Source organism: Bombina bombina, chromosome 10 (genome assembly GCF_027579735.1).
Source record: "Bombina bombina isolate aBomBom1 chromosome 10, aBomBom1.pri, whole genome shotgun sequence".
Lineage (NCBI taxonomy): Eukaryota > Metazoa > Chordata > Amphibia > Anura > Bombinatoridae > Bombina > Bombina bombina.
In genome coordinates, this window is record NC_069508.1 from 6,750,492 (window position 1) to 6,771,195 (window position 20,704).

At 41.4% G+C, this 20,704-nt stretch overlaps 1 protein-coding gene across 1 annotated transcript in view; it reads left to right on the plus strand.

Moving 5' to 3' along the window:
• DPH5 (diphthamide biosynthesis 5) overlaps positions 1–16,594 on the plus strand; it is a 75,968-nt gene extending 59,374 nt beyond the window's left edge. The window contains exons 6-7 of the mRNA XM_053693736.1: positions 562–665; positions 15,922–16,594. Of these exons, the coding sequence (XP_053549711.1) occupies positions 562–665; positions 15,922–16,157 (340 nt within the window). The 3' untranslated portion in view covers positions 16,158–16,594. The remainder of the gene's footprint in view (positions 1–561; positions 666–15,921) is intronic.
• Positions 16,595–20,704: the final 4,110 nt, after the last annotated feature.

A 20,704-nucleotide genomic window follows, 5' to 3' on the forward strand; every position in this document is an offset into this window, starting at 1 on the left:
TAACTTGTAATATGAGCACATGAATAGGAGCGCTAGTGATATAACCTGTAATATGAGCACCTGAATAGGAGCGCTAGTTATATAACTTGTAATATGAGCACAAGAATAGAAGCGCTATGGATTTAACTTGTAATATGAGCACAAGAATAGGAGCGCTAGTGATATAACTTGTAATATGAGCACAAGAATAGGAGTGCTATGGATTTAACTTGTAATATGAGCACAAGAATAGGAGCGCTAGTGATATAACTTGTAATATGAGCACAAGAATAGGAGTGCTATGGATTTAACTTGTAATATGAGCACAAGAATAGGAGTGCTATGGATTTAACTTGTAATATGAGCACAAGAATAGGAGTGCTATTGATATAACTTGTAATATAAGCGCAAGAATAGGAGTGCTATTGATTTAACTTGTAATATGAGCGCAAGAATAGGAGCGCTATTAGTTAAACTTAGAATGTCAATTTAAAATCAGTAGTGCATTTGATTTCACTGGAGTGGTGTTAGTGATAATATCCACCACTTGTAATCTAGACCTATATGTTTCTCTCATATTAGGGGAAAAAAGATTTTTGAGCCTCCTCGCTACATGACTGTGAACCAAGCCGCTGATCAGCTCCTGGAGATTATACAGAACCGCCGGGAACTGGGAGAGGAACTCGGTAAATAGTTGTTCACGTGGGTACTGCTTAAAGGGACGTAGTCTTCTAGGCTGCGGGTTATATGCAGTAATTAAATACACTCTGTGTTTAACTGCTACAAATGAGTTACCCTTAGTCAGCTGCAGAGCAGTAATGCACTACTGGGAGCTAGGTGAGCAAAGGACAAGAGGCATATATGTGCAGCCACCAATCAGCATCTAGCTCCCAATAGTGTTGCTCTGGTCTGTAATTTAACTATGCATTTAACCACTGTGTAGGACAGAGAGGAGCTCACACTCTGCGGTGAGGAATAAACGTTGAACAGTGATTTCAGTTAGACATCCTGTGAGGTGGGTACCACATCCTACAGTACCACACCCTGTCCCTGAGCTCCGCAGACACAACGGCACAGCTGCTGTCTCACTAGTGACACTCAGGTTTTCAGAGCTGACAATTAAATCACATTAACCATTTATAGCATTGACGTCTCAGGAGCTGTAACAGTTAAGGGTTAATGGTCTGTCTAGCAATCAGTCTTTCCTAGTGTCACAGTTTCCTTGTGACATTTATGTGCGGCTATGTCACGCTCCATATTTATGTTGTTTGTTTTAAGTGATGTGAAAACACTCAGCCATGTGTGCATTTGTTTTACATCTGACTGTTAGTATATACACAGTAGTGCACGTTAGTATATACACAGTAGTGCACGTTAGTATATACACAGTAGTACAGGTTAGTATATACACAGTAGTACAGGTTAGTATATACACAGTAGTGCACGTATATACACAGTAGTGCACGTTAGTATATACACAGTAGTACAGGTTAGTATATACACAGTAGTGCACGTATATACACAGTAGTACACGTTAGTATATACACAGTAGTGCACGTTAATATATACACAGTAGTGCACGTTAGTATATACACAGTAGTGCACGTTAGTATATACACAGTAGTGCACGTATATACACAGTAGTGCACGTTAGTATATACACAGTAGTACAGGTTAGTATATACACAGTAGTGCACATTAATATATACACAGTAGTACAGGTTAGTATATACACAGTAGTACACGTTAGTATATACACAGTAGTGCACGTTAGTATATACACAGTAGTGCACGTTAGTATATACACAGTAGTACACGTTAGTATATACACAGTAGTGCACGTTAGTATATACACAGTAGTACAGGTTAGTATATACACAGTAGTGCACGTTAGTATATACACAGTAGTACACGTTAGTATATACACAGTAGTACACGTTAGTATATACACAGTAGTACAGGTTAGTATATACACAGTAGTACACGTTAGTATATACACGTTAGTACACGTTAGTATATACACGTTAGTATATACACAGTAGTACACGTTAGTATATACACAGTAGTACACGTTAGTATATACACAGTAGTACACGTTAGTATATACACGTTAGTATATACACAGTAGTACACGTTAGTATATACAGAGTAGTACACGTTAGTATATACACAGTAGTACACGTTAGTATATACACGTTAGTATATACACAGTAGTACACGTTAGTATATACACAGTAGTACAGGTTAGTATATACACAGTAGTGCACGTTAGTATATACACAGTAGTACAGGTTAGTATATACACAGTAGTGCACGTTAGTATATACACAGTAGTACACGTTAGTATATACACAGTAGTACAGGTTAGTATATACAGAGTAGTACAGGTTAGTATATACACAGTAGTACAGGTTAGTATATACACAGTAGTACACGTTAGTATATACACAGTAGTACAGGTTAGTATATACACAGTAGTACAGGTTAGTATATACAGAGTAGTACAGGTTAGTATATACACAGTAGTACAGGTTAGTATATACACAGTAGTACACGTTAGTATATACACAGTAGTGCACGTTAGTATATACACAGTAGTACAGGTTAGTATATACACAGTAGTGCACGTTAGTATATACACAGTAGTGCACGTTAGTATATACACAGTAGTACACGTTAGTATATACACAGTAGTGCACGTTAGTATATACACAGTAGTGCACGTTAGTATATACACAGTAGTGCACGTTAGTATACACAGTAGTACAGGTTAGTATATACACAGTAGTACAGGTTAGTATATACACAGTAGCACAGGTTAGTATATACACAGTAGTACAGGTTAGTATATACACAGTAGCACAGGTTAGTATATACACAGTAGTACAGGCTAGTATATACAGAGTAATACACGTTAGTATATACGCAGTAGTACACGTTAGTATATACACAGTAGTGCACGTTAGTATATACACAGTAGTACACGCTAGTATATACACAGTAGTACACGTTAGTATATACACAGTAGTACAGGTTAGTATATACACAGTAGTACAGGTTAGTATATACACAGTAGTACAGGTTAGTATATACAGTAGTACAGGTTAGTATATACACAGTAGTACAGGTTAGTATATACACAGTAGTACAGGTTAGTATATACACAGTAGTACAGGTTAGTATATACACAGTAGTGCACGTTAGTATATACACAGTAGTACACGTTAGTATATACAGTAGTACAGGTTAGTATATACACAGTAGTACACGTTAGTATATATACAGTAGTGCAGGTTAGTATACACAGTAGTACAGGTTAGTATATACACAGTAGTACAGGTTAGTATATACAGTAGTACAGGTTAGTATATACAGTAGTACAGGTTAGTATATACAGTAGTACAGGTTAGTATATACAGTAGTACAGGTTAGTATATACAGTAGTACAGGTTAGTATATACACAGTAGTACAGGTTAGTATATACACAGTAGTACAGGTTAGTATATACACAGTAGTACAGGTTAGTATATACACAGTAGTGCACGTTAGTATATACACAGTAGTACAGGTTAGTATATACACAGTAGTACAGGTTAGTATATACACAGTAGTGCACGTTAGTATATACACAGTAGTACAGGTTAGTATATACACAGTAGTACAGGTTAGTATATACACAGTAGTGCACGTTAGTATATACACAGTAGTGCACGTTAGTATATACACAGTAGTGAAGAAATATACACCTAGCGCCTGTGTAATCCTATATGCTCTGGCTATTTTGACCTCTAGCTGTCAATAAGGAACACTAAGATTATAAGATGTAGCCTGAGTGCCTCAACTAGAAGTGGGCTAGGATATGAATGGATAGTGACGTATGTTTATTAGATGACAATAAGTGTTAACAATAAAACCAATAATAAAACAATAAAAACAGTATATAAAAATAAGCGATAATACATTAACATGGATCTATGTATATTCACAAGGTATTAGTATACAAGTGGCTTATAAGAAAAGAACGTGTGTATATATGAAGAGTACCACTAAAACAGTGTCTACACCATAAAATAATATATAATCCCAGATTAAGTGTAGAATATCCACGTGTTTATCCAAGTGAATATTTTAATAGAGTCCAACATATTGTGTTATAGTTGATCTCTCAAAAATAATAATGAAAAAATATAAATGCTGAAAAAAATAGTGAAAAAAGAAAAATCCTTCAACCAAGGATAAAAATACAAAAATGTGTGAAATGTGGAAAAAAAAATTGAAAATTCCAATGTAAAAATACCAAACGATTTTACCCAAAAAATACTATTATGAAAAATAAAAATGCTGATGTGGAAAAAATTAAATAAATGATAAAGGTTAGTGAATAAAAAATTAGATGTTGTACGGTAATGCAGCTGGGTGCTACAGGGTTAATGCTGCAACCACAGGTAAAATTCAGAGATGTCTGTGGATAAAAATTCAGGGATGTCTGTGGATAAAAATTCAGGGATGTCTGTGGATAAAAATTCAGGGATGTCTGTGGATAAAAATTCAGGGATGTCTGTGGATGTTCTGCTCCTAACTGGATTTCTCTGTAAAAAGATATCAATATAGTGTAGTATGCTCAAAATAGATGTGGATATAAGAATAAGGTTTACCAGATACTTGGTCAACGCGTTTCGGCCTATCATAGGCCTTTTTCAAGACCATGCTGCAGTTACACAGAAAGTGAATTGAAGGAACACAATTTCAACTCTGAGAGAGGTCGGATCTAATTCCCATCCGGCTAAAGGACCTATGATGTCACCTAAAACATAAACATATGTCACTATCCATTCATATCCTAGCCCACTTCTAGTTGAGGGGCTCAGGCTACATCTTATAATCTATATACACAGTAGTACACGTTAGTATATACAGAGTAGTACAGGATAGTATATACATAGTAGTACAGGTTAGTATATACACAGTAGTGCACATTAATATATACACAGTAGTACAGGTTAGTATATACACAGTAGTACAGGTTAGTATATACACAGTAGTGCACGTTGGTATATACACAGTAGTGCACGTTAGTATATACACAGTAGTGCACGTTAGTATATACACAGTAGTACACGTTAATATATACACAGTAGTACAGGTTAGTATATACACAGTAGTACAGGCTAGTATATACACAGTAGTACAGGTTAGTATATACACAGTAGTGCACGTATATACACAGTAGTGCACGTTAGTATATACACAGTAGTACAGGTTAGTATATACACAGTAGTGCACGTTAGTATATACACAGTAGTGCACGTTAATATATACACAGTAGTGCACGTTAGTATATACACAGTAGTACAGGTTAGTATATACACAGTAGTACAGGTTAGTATATACACAGTAGTGCACGTTAGTATATACAGAGTAGTACAGGTTAGTATATACACAGTAGTGCACGTTAGTATATACACAGTAGTGCATGTTAGTATATACACAGTAGTGCATGTTAGTATATACACAGTTGTGCATTGTATATATAGGTAGTGCCTGCACTTGTACATATACCCACGCCTCACACTCAAAGTTGTACATATACACACACACCTCACACTTGTACAGATACACACGCCTCTCACACTCACACTTGTACATACACACGCCTCACACACACACACACACACACTTGTACATACACACGCCTCACACACACACACACACACACTTGTACATATACACACGCCTCTCACACTCACACTTGTACATACACACGCCTCTCACACTCACACACACACACTTGTACATACACACGCCTCACACACACACACTTGTACATACACACGCCTCACACACACACACTTGTACATACACACGCCTCTCACACACACACACTTGTACATATACACACGCCTCTCACACTCACACTTGTACATACACACGCCTCACACACACACACTTGTACATATACACACGCCTCTCACACTCACACACACACACTTGTACATACACACGCCTCACACACACACACTTGTACATACACACGCCTCTCACACTCACACTTGTACATACACACGCCTCTCACACTCACACTTGTACATACACACGCCTCACACACTTGTACATACACACGCCTCACACACACACACACACACACTTGTACATATACACACGCCTCTCACACTCACACTTGTACATACACACACTCACACTTGTACATATACACACTCACACTTGTACATATACACATGCCTCACACACACACACACACTTGTACATATACACACGCACACCTCACACTTGTACATATATACACGCACACCTCACACTTGTACATATACACACGCACACCTCACACTTGTACATACACACGCCAGAGTAGTACAGGTTAATATATACAGAGGAGTACACGTTAGTATATACACAGTAGTACACAGTATATACGCAGTAGTACACGTTTGTATATATTAACCTGTACTACTGTGTATATACTAACCTGTACTACTGTGTATATAGTAACCTGTGCTACTGTGTATATACTAACCTGTACTACTCTGTATATATTAACCTGTACTACTCTGTATATACACAGTAGTACAGGTTAGTATATACACAGTAGTACACGTTAGTATATACACGTTAGTATATACACAGTAGTACACGTTAGTATATACACAGTAGTACACGTTAGTATATACACAGTAGTACAGGTTAGTATATACAGAGTAATACACGTTAGTATATACGCAGTAGTACACGTTAGTATATACACAGTAGTGCACGTTAGTATATACACAGTAGTGCACGTTAGTGTATATACACAGTAGTGCACGTTAATATATACACAGTAGTACACGCTAGTATATACACAGTAGTACACGTTAGTATATACACAGTAGTACAGGTTAGTATATACACAGTAGCACAGGTTAGTATATACACAGTAGTACAGGCTAGTATATACAGAGTAATACACGTTAGTATATACGCAGTAGTACACGTTAGTATATACACAGTAGTGCACGTTAGTATATACACAGTAGTACACGCTAGTATATACACAGTAGTACACGTTAGTATATACACAGTAGTACACGTTAGTATATATACAGTAGTGCAGGTTAGTATATACACAGTAGTACAGGTTAGTATATACACAGTAGCACAGGTTAGTATATACACAGTAGTACAGGCTAGTATATACAGAGTAATACACGTTAGTATATACGCAGTAGTACACGTTAGTATATACACAGTAGTGCACGTTAGTATATATACAGTAGTGCACGTTAGTATATACACAGTAGTACAGGTTAGTATATACACAGTAGTACACGCTAGTATATACACAGTAGTACACGTTAGTATATACACAGTAGTACACGTTAGTATATATACAGTAGTGCACGTTAGTATATACACTGTAGTGCACGTTAGTATATACACAGTAGTGCACGTTAGTATATACACAGTAGTGCACGTTAGTATATACACAGTAGTGCACGTTAGTATATACACAGTAGTACACGTTAGTATATACACAGTAGTACAGGTTAGTATATACACAGTAGTACAGGTTAGTATATACACAGTAGTACAGGCTAGTATATACACAGTAGTACACGTTAGTATATACACAGTAGTACACGTTAGTATATACACAGTAGTACACGTTAGTATATACACAGTAGTGCACGTTAGTATATACACAGTCGTGCATTGTATATATAGGTAGTGCCTGCACTTGTACATATACCCACGCCTCACAATCACACTTGTACATACACACGCCTCACACACACACACACTTGTACATATACACACGCCATACACACGCCTCACACTTGTACATACACACGCCTCACACACACACTTGTACATATACACACGCCATACACACGCCTCACACACACACACTTGTACATACACACGCCTCACACTTGTACATATACACACGCCTCACACACACACTTTTACATATACACACGCCTCACACACACACTTTTACATATACACACGCCTCACACACACACTTGTACATATACACACGCCTCTCACACTCACTCTTGTACATATACACACGCCTCTCACACTCACTCTTGTACATATACACACGCCTCTCACACTCACTCTTGTACATATACACACGCCTCACACACGCCTCACACACACACACTTGTACATATACACGCCTCACACACACACACACACTTGTACATATACACGCCTCACACACACACACACGCTTGTACATATACACACGCCTCACACACACACTTGTACATATACACGCCTCACACACACACTTTTACATATACACACGCCTCACACACACACTTTTACATATACACACGCCTCACACACACACTTGTACATATACACACGCCTCTCACACTCACTCTTGTACATATACACACGCCTCTCACACTCACTCTTGTACATATACACACGCCTCACACACTCACTCTTGTACATATACACACGCCTCACACACGCCTCACACACACACACTTGTACATATACACGCCTCACACACACACACACACTTGTACATATACACGCCTCACACACACACACACGCTTGTACATATACACACGCCTCACACACACACTTGTACATATACACGCCTCACACACACACGCTTGTACATATACACACGCCTCTCACACTCGCTCTTGTACATATACACACGCCTCACACACACACACGCTTGTACATATACACACGCCTCTCACACTCGCTCTTGTACACACACACACGCTTGTACATATACACACGCCTCTCACACTCGCTCTTGTACATATACACACGCCTCTCACACTCACTCTTGTACATATACACACGCCTCTCACACTCACTCTTGTACATATACACACGCCTCTCACACTCACTCTTGTACATATACACACGCCTCTCACACACACACACACTGGTACATATACACACGCCTCTCACACACACTTGTACATATACACATGCCTCACACACACACACACTTGTACATATACACACGCCACACACACACACTTGTACATATACACACGCCACACACACACACTTGTACATATACACACGCCACACACACACACTTGTACATATACTCACGCCTCACACACACACTCTTGTACATATACACATGCCTCACACACACACACTGGTACATATACACACGCCTCACACACACACACACACTGGTACATATACACACGCCTCTCACACAGACTTGTACATATACACACGCCTCTCACACACACTTGTACATATACACACGCCTCACACACACACACTGGTACATATACACACGCCTCACACACGCACACTGGTACATATACACACGCCTCACACACGCACACTGGTACATATACACACGCCTCTCACACAGACTTGTACATATACACACGCCTCTCACACAGACTTGTACATATACACACGCCTCTCACACACACTTGTACATATACACACGCCTCACACACACTTGTACATATACACACGCCTCACACACACTTGTACATATACACACGCCTCTCACACTCACTCTTGTACATATACACACGCCTCACACACACACTTGTACATATACACACACGCCTCACACACGCACACTGGTACATATACACACGCCTCTCACACAGACTTGTACATATACACACGCCTCTCACACTCACTCTTGTACATATACACACGCCTCTCACACTCACTCTTGTACATATACACACGCCTCTCACACTCACTCTTGTACATATACACACGCCTCTCACACACACTTGTACATATACACACGCCTCTCACACTCACTCTTGTACATATACACACGCCTCTCACACACACTTGTACATATACACACGCCTCTCACACTCACTCTTGTACATATACACACGCCTCTCACACTCACTCTTGTACATATACACACGCCTCACACACACACACACACTTGTACATATACACACGCCTCACACACACACACACACTTGTACATATACACACGCCTCTCACACTCACTCTTGTACATATACACACGCCTCTCACACTCACTCTTGTACATATACACACGCCTCACACACACACACACACTTGTACATATACACACGCCTCACACACACACACACTGGTACATATACACACGCCTCTCACACTCACTCTTGTACATATACACACGCCTCTCACACTCACTCTTGTACATATACACACGCCTCTCACACACACACACACTGGTACATATACACACGCCTCTCACACACACTTGTACATATACACATGCCTCACACACACACACACTTGTACATATACACACGCCACACACACACACTTGTACATATACACACGCCACACACACACACTTGTACATATACACACGCCACACACACACACTTGTACATATACTCACGCCTCACACACACACTCTTGTACATATACACATGCCTCACACACACACACACACTGGTACATATACACACGCCTCTCACACAGACTTGTACATATACACACGCCTCTCACACACACTTGTACATATACACACGCCTCACACACACACACTGGTACATATACACACGCCTCACACACGCACACTGGTACATATACACACGCCTCACACACGCACACTGGTACATATACACACGCCTCTCACACAGACTTGTACATATACACACGCCTCTCACACACACTTGTACATATACACACGCCTCACACACACTTGTACATATACACACGCCTCACACACACTTGTACATATACACACGCCTCACACACACTTGTACATATACACACGCCTCTCACACTCACTCTTGTACATATACACACGCCTCACACACACACTTGTACATATACACACACGCCTCACACACGCACACTGGTACATATACACACGCCTCACACACGCACACTGGTACATATACACACGCCTCTCACACAGACTTGTACATATACACACGCCTCTCACACTCACTCTTGTACATATACACACGCCTCTCACACACACTTGTACATATACACACGCCTCTCACACTCACTCTTGTACATATACACACGCCTCTCACACTCACTCTTGTACATATACACACGCCTCACACACACACACACACTTGTACATATACACACGCCTCTCACACATACACACGCCTCTCACACACACTTGTACATATACACACGCCTCACACACACTGGTACATATACACACGCCTCACACACACTGGTACATATACACACGCCTCTCACACACACTGGTACATATACACACGCCTCACACACTTGTACATATACACACGCCTCACACACACACACTTGTACATATACACATGCCTCACACACACACACACTGGTACATATACACACGCCTCACACACACACACTTGTACATATACACACACCTCACACACACACACACACTGGTACATATACACACGCCTCACACACACTTGTACATATACACACGCCTCTCACACACACACACTGGTACATATACACACGCCTCACACACACTTGTACATATACACACGCCTCACACACACTTGTACATATACACACGCCTCTCACACACACACACTGGTACATATACACACGCCTCACACACACACACACTGGTACATATACACACGCCTCACACACACACACACACTGGTACATATACACACGCCTCACACACACACACTTGTACATATACACACGCCTCACACACACTTGTACATATACACACGCCTCACACACACTTGTACATATACACACGCCTCTCACACACACACACTGGTACATATACACACGCCTGGTACATATACATACGCCTCTCACACTCACTCTTGTACATATACACACGCTAGATTAAAGAGAACCGAGATAGCACACAGAGTCTCTATAGAAGTGCGCAAATGATCACAGCATGTGGCAGATGGCGGATTCGGCAAACAGCAATCCAGGCAGCTCTCTCAGAAATGGTGAGTGGACAACGGGAACCTGTGGATGACAGATGGAAGAGGCGCCTCATGGGACAAGTATCGTTTGAGGCAGCAAAGGGACACACATAAGCAGCGGACCCCCCACACAGAGTGTTACTCACAAGAGCGGCGGTACAAACGTGTACCCAGACAGGCAGGACGGAACCAAAAGTCGCCCGTCAGACAGGCGTAAGCTCGGTACGCTAGGCAAACGTCACTCAGCAAGCAGCGTCAGAGTAAACCCAGCAGGGGAACCAATAGAGTCGAAGGGTCTTGAGGGAACGTTTTCCAGCAACAGCTGCACAGGACATAAATGGGACTTTATGGGATTTTCTCACACACACTGGTACATATACATACGCCTCTCACACTCACTCTTGTACATATACATACGCCTCTCACACTCACTCTTGTACATATACACACGCCTCTCACACTCACTCTTGTACATATACACACGCCTCTCACACACACTGGTACATATACACACGCCTCTCACACTCACTCTTGTACATATACACACGCCTCTCACACACACTTGTACATATACACACACCTCACACACACACACACACTGGTACATATACACACGCCTCACACACACACTGGTACATATACACACGCCTCACACACACACACACTTGTACATATACACACGCCTCACACACACACTCTTGTACATATACACACGCCTCACACACACACACACACTGGTACATATACACACGCCTCTCACACACACTGGTACATATACATACGCCTCTCACACTCACTCTTGTACATATACACACGCCTCTCACACACACTGGTACATATACATACGCCTCTCACACTCACTCTTGTACATATACATACGCCTCTCACACTCACTCTTGTACATATACACACGCCTCTCACACTCACTCTTGTACATATACACACGCCTCTCACACACACTGGTACATATACACACGCCTCTCACACTCACTCTTGTACATATACACACGCCTCTCACACACACTTGTACATATACACACACCTCACACACACACACACACTGGTACATATACACACGCCTCTCACACACACTTGTACATATACACACGCCTCTCACACTCACTCTTGTACATATACACACGCCTCTCACACACACTTGTACATATACACACACCTCACACACACACACACACTGGTACATATACACACGCCTCTCACACACACTGGTACATATACACACGCCTCTCACACACTCTTGTACATATACACACGCCTCTCACACACTCTTGTACATATACACACGCCTCTCACACACTCTTGTACATATACACACGCCTCTCACACACTCTTGTACATATACACACGCCTCTCACACTCACTCTTGTACATATACACACGCCTCTCACACACTCTTGTACATATACACACGCCTCTCACACTCACTCTTGTACATATACACACGCCTCTCACACTCACTCTTGTACATATACACACGCCTCTCACACACACACACACACTGGTACATATACACACGCCTCTCACACACTCTTGTACATATACACACGCCTCTCACACACTCTTGTACATATACACACGCCTCACACACACACACACTGGTACATATACACACGCCTCTCACACACTCTTGTACATATACACACGCCTCACACACACACTTGTACATATACACACGCCTCTCACACACTCTTGTACATATACACACGCCTCACACACACACACACACTGGTACATATACACACGCCTCTCACACACTCTTGTACATATACACACGCCTCACACACACTCTTGTACATATACACACGCCTCTCACACTCACTCTTGTACATATACACACGCCTCTCACACACACACACACTGGTACATATACACACGCCTCTCACACACTCTTGTACATATACACACGCCTCACACTCACTCTTGTACATATACACACGCCTCTCACACACACACACACTGGTACATATACACACGCCTCTCACACACTCTTGTACATATACACACGCCTCTCACACACTCTTGTACATATACACACGCCTCACACACACTTGTACATATACACACGCCTCACACACACTTGTACATATACACACGCCTCTCACACTCACTCTTGTACATATACACACGCCTCACACACACACACACTGGTACATATACACACGCCTCTCACACACTCTTGTACATATACACACGCCTCACACACACACTTGTACATATACACATGCCTCTCACACACTCTTGTACATATACACACGCCTCTCACACACTCTTGTACATATACACACGCCTCTCACACACTCTTGTACATATACACACGCCTCTCACACTCACTCTTGTACATATACACACGCCTCTCACACTCACTCTTGTACATATACACACGCCTCTCACACTCACTCTTGTACATATACACACGCCTCTCACACTCACTCTTGTACATATACACACGCCTCTCACACTCACTCTTGTACATATACACACGCCTCTCACACTCACTCTTGTACATATACACACGCCTCTCACACTCACTCTTGTACATATACACACGCCTCTCACACACACTCTTGTACATATACACACGCCTCTCACACACTCTTGTACATATACACACGCCTCACACACACACACTGGTACATATACACACGCCTCTCACACACTCTTGTACATATACACACGCCTCACACACACACACTGGTACATATACACACGCCTCTCACACACTCTTGTACATATACACACGCCTCACACACACACACACTGGTACATATACACACGCCTCACACACACACACACACTGGTACATATACACACGCCTCTCACACACACACTGGTACATATACACACGCCTCACACACACACTCACTCTTGTACATATACACACGCCTCACACACACACACTGGTACATATACACACGCCTCACACACACACACACTGGTACATATACACACGCCTCTCACACACACTGGTACATATACACACGCCTCTCACACACACTTGTACATATACACACGCCTCTCACACTCACTCTTGTACATATACACACGCCTTACACATACACACACTGGTACATATACACACGCCTCACACACACACACACACTGGTACATATACACACGCCTCACACACACACACACTGGTACATATACACACGCCTCACACACACACACACTGGTACATATACACACGCCTCACACACACACTGGTACACATACACACGCCTCTCACACACTCTTGTACATATACACACGCCTCTCACACACTCTTGTACATATACACACGCCTCTCACACTCACTCTTGTACATATACACACGCCTCTCACACTCACTCTTGTACATATACACACGCCTCTCACACACACACACACTGGTACATATACACACGCCTCTCACACACACTTGTACATATACACATGCCTCACACACACACTTGTACATATACACACGCCACACACACACACTTGTACATATACACACGCCACACACACACACTTGTACATATACTCACGCCTCACACACACACTCTTGTACATATACACACGCCTCACACACACACACTGGTACATATACACACGCCTCACACACACACACACTGGTACATATACACACGCCTCTCACACACACTGGTACACATACACACGCCTCTCACACACACTGGTACACATACACACGCCTCTCACACTCACTCTTGTACATATACACACGCCTCACACACACACACACTGGTACATATACACACGCCTCTCACACACACTGGTACACATACACACGCCTCTCACACTCACTCTTGTACATATACACACGCCACACACACACACTTGTACATATACACACGCCACACACACACACTTGTACATATACACACGCCACACACACACACTTGTACATATACTCACGCCTCACACACACACACTTGTACATATACTCACGCCTCACACACACACACTTGTACATATACACACACGCCTCTCACTTGTACATTGTTAGTGCTAATTAAAGACATAATCGGAGACTTTTTTCTGCTCTTTATCTGCAGCATTTACAGAGAACACGATCTGCGTGGGGTTGGCACGTGTGGGGGCATCTGATCAGCACATTGCAGCGGGTACATTGCAGCAGCTTCGGGAGGTGGACTTTGAGGGTCCGTTGCACTCTCTGGTGATCAGCGGCTGTTTGCATCCCCTGGAGCTGGACATGCTCAGACTGTTTGCTGTGGATCCAGCCACATTAGAGCAGATAAACGTAGAGGATAGTTCTACATTTCTGTCATAGGTGTATCAGGGGCCACAGCACGGGGTCCGGCCCTCCCTGTACAGGGCACATATCATTTAGGTCTGCTGTCATTACTAAAAGAATGTTGTGATTATAGAGAAGAGCATGACCCCGTGTTAGATCAGTGTGCACACAGCTGTACCCGGTCACATTGGGCACTGTACGGCACGTTAAAGTGACAGTAGACGTCAGAAATCACTGCAGCGCAGGGTGTGCCAAGTGGGTCCCTGCATTATTGGCGGGGACCTGATGTCGGCTAAACTGTACTTTGTGTATGCTGTGTCTACATGCTGCAGCTGCGGGATGGCACAGTGCTTATTTCTTATGGTCACTGTCCCTTTAACTAAAGTGAACAAGCTCAGTACTCAGACACAAACCCTCCTTAAAGGGACCTTCATTCTAGCTCCTCATTACAAAATAAAAACTTGCAGCAGCAATTCAGTCTTGTTTTGTTTTTCTGAGCTCTGTAAATTGGGTATTGTCCTCTTCCCCATAGAGGCTTAAGTACAGCAGTGACCCTGCAACATGCTGTACAGTCATTGCTTTTCAGTGCAGGTGCTCATCTGCCCATAAATGGCTGATGTAAAGGAGGTAGCAAGTGATGTGTCACTGGACTGCAAAGCAATGCGAACTGTACTAACAACTTGACAGGTTAAATGCTTTTCTTTCCAATGGCATGGAGAGTCCACAAATCCATTCAAATTACTAGTGGGAATTTAACTCCTGGCCACCAGGTGGAGGCAAAGAACACCCCAGCAAAGCTTTAAGTATCCTCCCACTTCCCATAAACCCCCAGTAATTCTTTGCCTTGTACATCATGGAAGTGTGAGAAGATGGTGTCTGAAGATATTTAATTATTTTATGGGTAGTTTCCCTGCAAGCAAAGATTGGGGTTTTGCTGTGTCCACGTAATCCTCTTTAGTAAGAGTTATGGTGGCTGTTTAGCAGACGGTGAGGTAGTCCTTGCTTCCCCCCCTATATAGAAAACCAGGGTTCGTTACTCTGCTTTTCTTTTTTTACAGGTCTGAGGTCGACTGAGTCTGTCATACCTGTGATGCCGTACCTGCCCTGCAGCTGATCCACAGATGCTTTTTGCCTTCTAGGTTAGAAGGATACAGCACGTAAGGGGTTATTCCTTCAGGTGCATATTAAAGGGGACTAATATCTCTTTAATTTGGGGATATTTTGTTGGGAGGCAGAGCACTGTACTGCCGGTTTGAAGATGAGGGAATCATTTTCCTTTTAATGGCTCTGTTAGTTTAGAGGGAGCCCTTACAATCTGGGGTTAATGCCCTTTATTATAGTGTTAGAGTGATGTGGAACATTTTTATTATACCTCTTGTGTTTTTTTTGTCTTAACATTAAGGGACAGTAAACGGCAGGCTTCGTTTTACTTTAATTATGGGAATTTAAGTTTTCGTTTGCAGAGATGTAGATTTGCACGCATTTTCTTTCTGTGTCGCACTTAGAGAATAGTTGAGATCACGTGACCGCTCAGCGTTACTTCTGCTGAGCGGTTGTAATGCTCGTGGGATATTCCTTTATCAGACCAAATTGGCCAGTAGTCTTCTTATCCCAGCGTCAAGTGGAAGGATAAAAAATATCCCAGAGCAGAGAAAGTTGTTAAATGAGGTAAGCAGTACTCGCAGTAGGCAGGGTAGTCCTTAGCGGCAACAGGAAGGAAATCCTGTAGAAAGGTAGTTCATGGGTAAACCAATAGAAGGTCAGGAAACAGGCAGGAGTAAGCAACAAAAGGAAATCCAGTATTATAACAGTTCAGGGATAAACCAATAGAATGGTCAGGCAGGCAGAATTCGGTACCAGTATAGCAATCCAACAGTTCAGGAGTTAAGGAGGCAGAGTGGTGAGACAGGCAGAGTTCAGCAACAGTATAGCAATCCAGTACTTTAGGGGTTAAGCAAGCAGAGTAGTTAGGCAGAGTTCAGTAACGTTATGGCAATCCAGCACTTTAAGGGTTAAACAAGCAGAGTAGTCAGACAGGCAGAGTTCAGTGACGTAATAGAAATCCAGTAATAAAGTACAAAGCACCCAGGAGCACGAAAAGCAACACCTATACTTGGGCAATGTAAGTAGAGAACAGAAGTACTTGCATAGCCCCAGGTTCACGCCAAGGAACAGTTCCAGGAGGCTCAGAGGGATGATGTTGCAGCAAGTGTGCCCAGAGCACCGCCGCGTCCATAGCAAATGGAAAGAGCCGACTGCGTCCGTGGCAACAGCCACAGGAAAGGAAGCGGAGCGGAGTGACAGCGGTTAGTTAAGGCACTCTGATATTTCTCTAAGCTTAGCGAGAATGCTTGCTTAGGTCGCTGGAGAGTCCGTTTGAGCCCTACACTGTGGAGGTTGGTAATCATCTCTTCTTATAGCAGACAAAGAATATCTCAGGACCTTTGTTTTACTAGTTGGGATATTGATTCCTGGTAACAGAGGGGTGAGTCTCTCCAGCAGAGCTGCCTATTGTTTTGTTTATTTTCTCTGCATATAAATACAAATTTAGTGAGTTTATTATTTTGGTGTGAGCCATTAACCCTTTAGGACAATGGATGCTGACAAGAATTTATCTTTGTGAATAACCCTCTCTGGGGGAGAGGTAAACAGGGATTATTAAGTCCCTTATAGAATCCTAAAAGGGGTAAACCTAAGTATCCTCAGATAGGCAGTGCCTAATACCCAAATATAATTATACAAGATAATGAGAGGTAAAGAACAGAAGGTATTGTGGGGCACACTTTTTATAAGGGATTTATTTACAATAAGACATGGACCGAGAGGACAAAATTATAAAATATAACTTTTATTGTTCATCATTAAAATAAATTTAAAAACATATAAGTACATTTATAGCAGATTCAGATAATATTGGAATTATGGAAAACCTATTATGCTCCTATCTATGTTGGAATATAGATCTTTATAATATGATTATGACCATCTAACAAAATATCCCTAAGGGGGAAACAGTAACAGTTAATTGTATTTCTTTCATGTAATTGGCAAGAGTCCATGAGCTAGTGACGTATGGGATATACAATCCTACCAGGAGGGGCAAAGTTTCCCAAACCTTAAAATGCCTATAAATACACCCCTAACCACACCCACAATTCAGTTTTACAAACTTTGCCTCCTATGGAGGTGGTGAAGTAAGTTTGTGCTAGATTCTACGTTGATATGCGCTTCGCAGCAGGCTGAAGCCCGGTTTTCCTCTCAAAGTGCAGTGAATGTCAGAGGGATGTGAGGAGAGTATTGCCTATTTGAATACCATGGTCTACCTCTAGGGGATCTATTTCATAGGTTCTCTGTTATCGGTCGTAGAGATTTCTTCTCCTACCTCCCGTTTCAGATCGATGATATACTCTTATATACCATTACCTCTACTGATTCTCGTTTCAGTACTGGTTTGCTATCTACTTTATGTAGATGAGTGTCTTTGGGTAAGTAAGTCTTATTTTCATTTATGACACTCTCGGCTATGGTTTGGCACTTTATATGTAAAGTTCTAAATATATGTTTTAAACTTATATTTGCCATGATTCAGGTCAATCAGTTTATTTTCCTTCTTTCAGACTGTCAGTTTCATTTTTTGGGAAAATGCATATGAATGAAATATTTTTCTTACCTAAAATTTTCAATTGACTTTTTTCCTTTAAATTGCGGGCTGTTAGGCTCGCGGGTGCAAAAAATGCTAGAATTTATTGCGTAATTTTTGACGCAAGACTTTTTTGGCACGAGATTCACGTTTGTCTGACGTCAATGACGTCATTTCCGGCGTCGTAGTTGACGCCGGAAGTTTTCACGTAGTTGCGTCATTTTTGACTCTCGTGTTTATTACAGACGTTTTTGGCACCAAAAAATATGTGGGCGTCATACTTGGCGCCAGTTTTTTTACATTATTTAAGTGTCACTTTTTAGTTGCTTCTGGTTTCTAGAGGCTTGTTCTGTATGCATTTTTTCCCATTCCTGAAACTGTCATTTAAGGATTTTGATAATTTTGCTTTATATGTTGTTTTTCTATTTCATATTGCAAGATATTCCAAAAACTGTTCCTGTATCAGAAAATACTGTTGTATTCCTGATGACTGATATCAGTCCTACCAAAGCTAAGTTCATTTATTTTAATGTTATGAATTTTATCTTTAGCTATGGTTTGTAATAAGTTATCATGATAAACTTTTACATGCAGAGTCCATTAGTATTTATGCATTATCTATTGCTATTCTTTTTACATCTTATGTACAAGATATACTTAGGAATTTATAAGAATATTTTTCTGATTCTATTCTACAGGCTTTGTCTGCCATCCCGCCTTCTAATAAAATTTATAGGTCTTTTTTAAACTTCTCATTTAGTTGATGAATTTTTAAATGACCGACAACATACTGAATTATCCTTCTCTGATGATGTTTTTTCTCATTTAGAATATACTTCATCAGATATTTGACACTAACAAATCTACTTTTTTATTTTTAAATAGAGTACATTCGTTGTTGAAAAGGTGTTGATTATATTGGATATTGAGGAGTCTAGTTCTT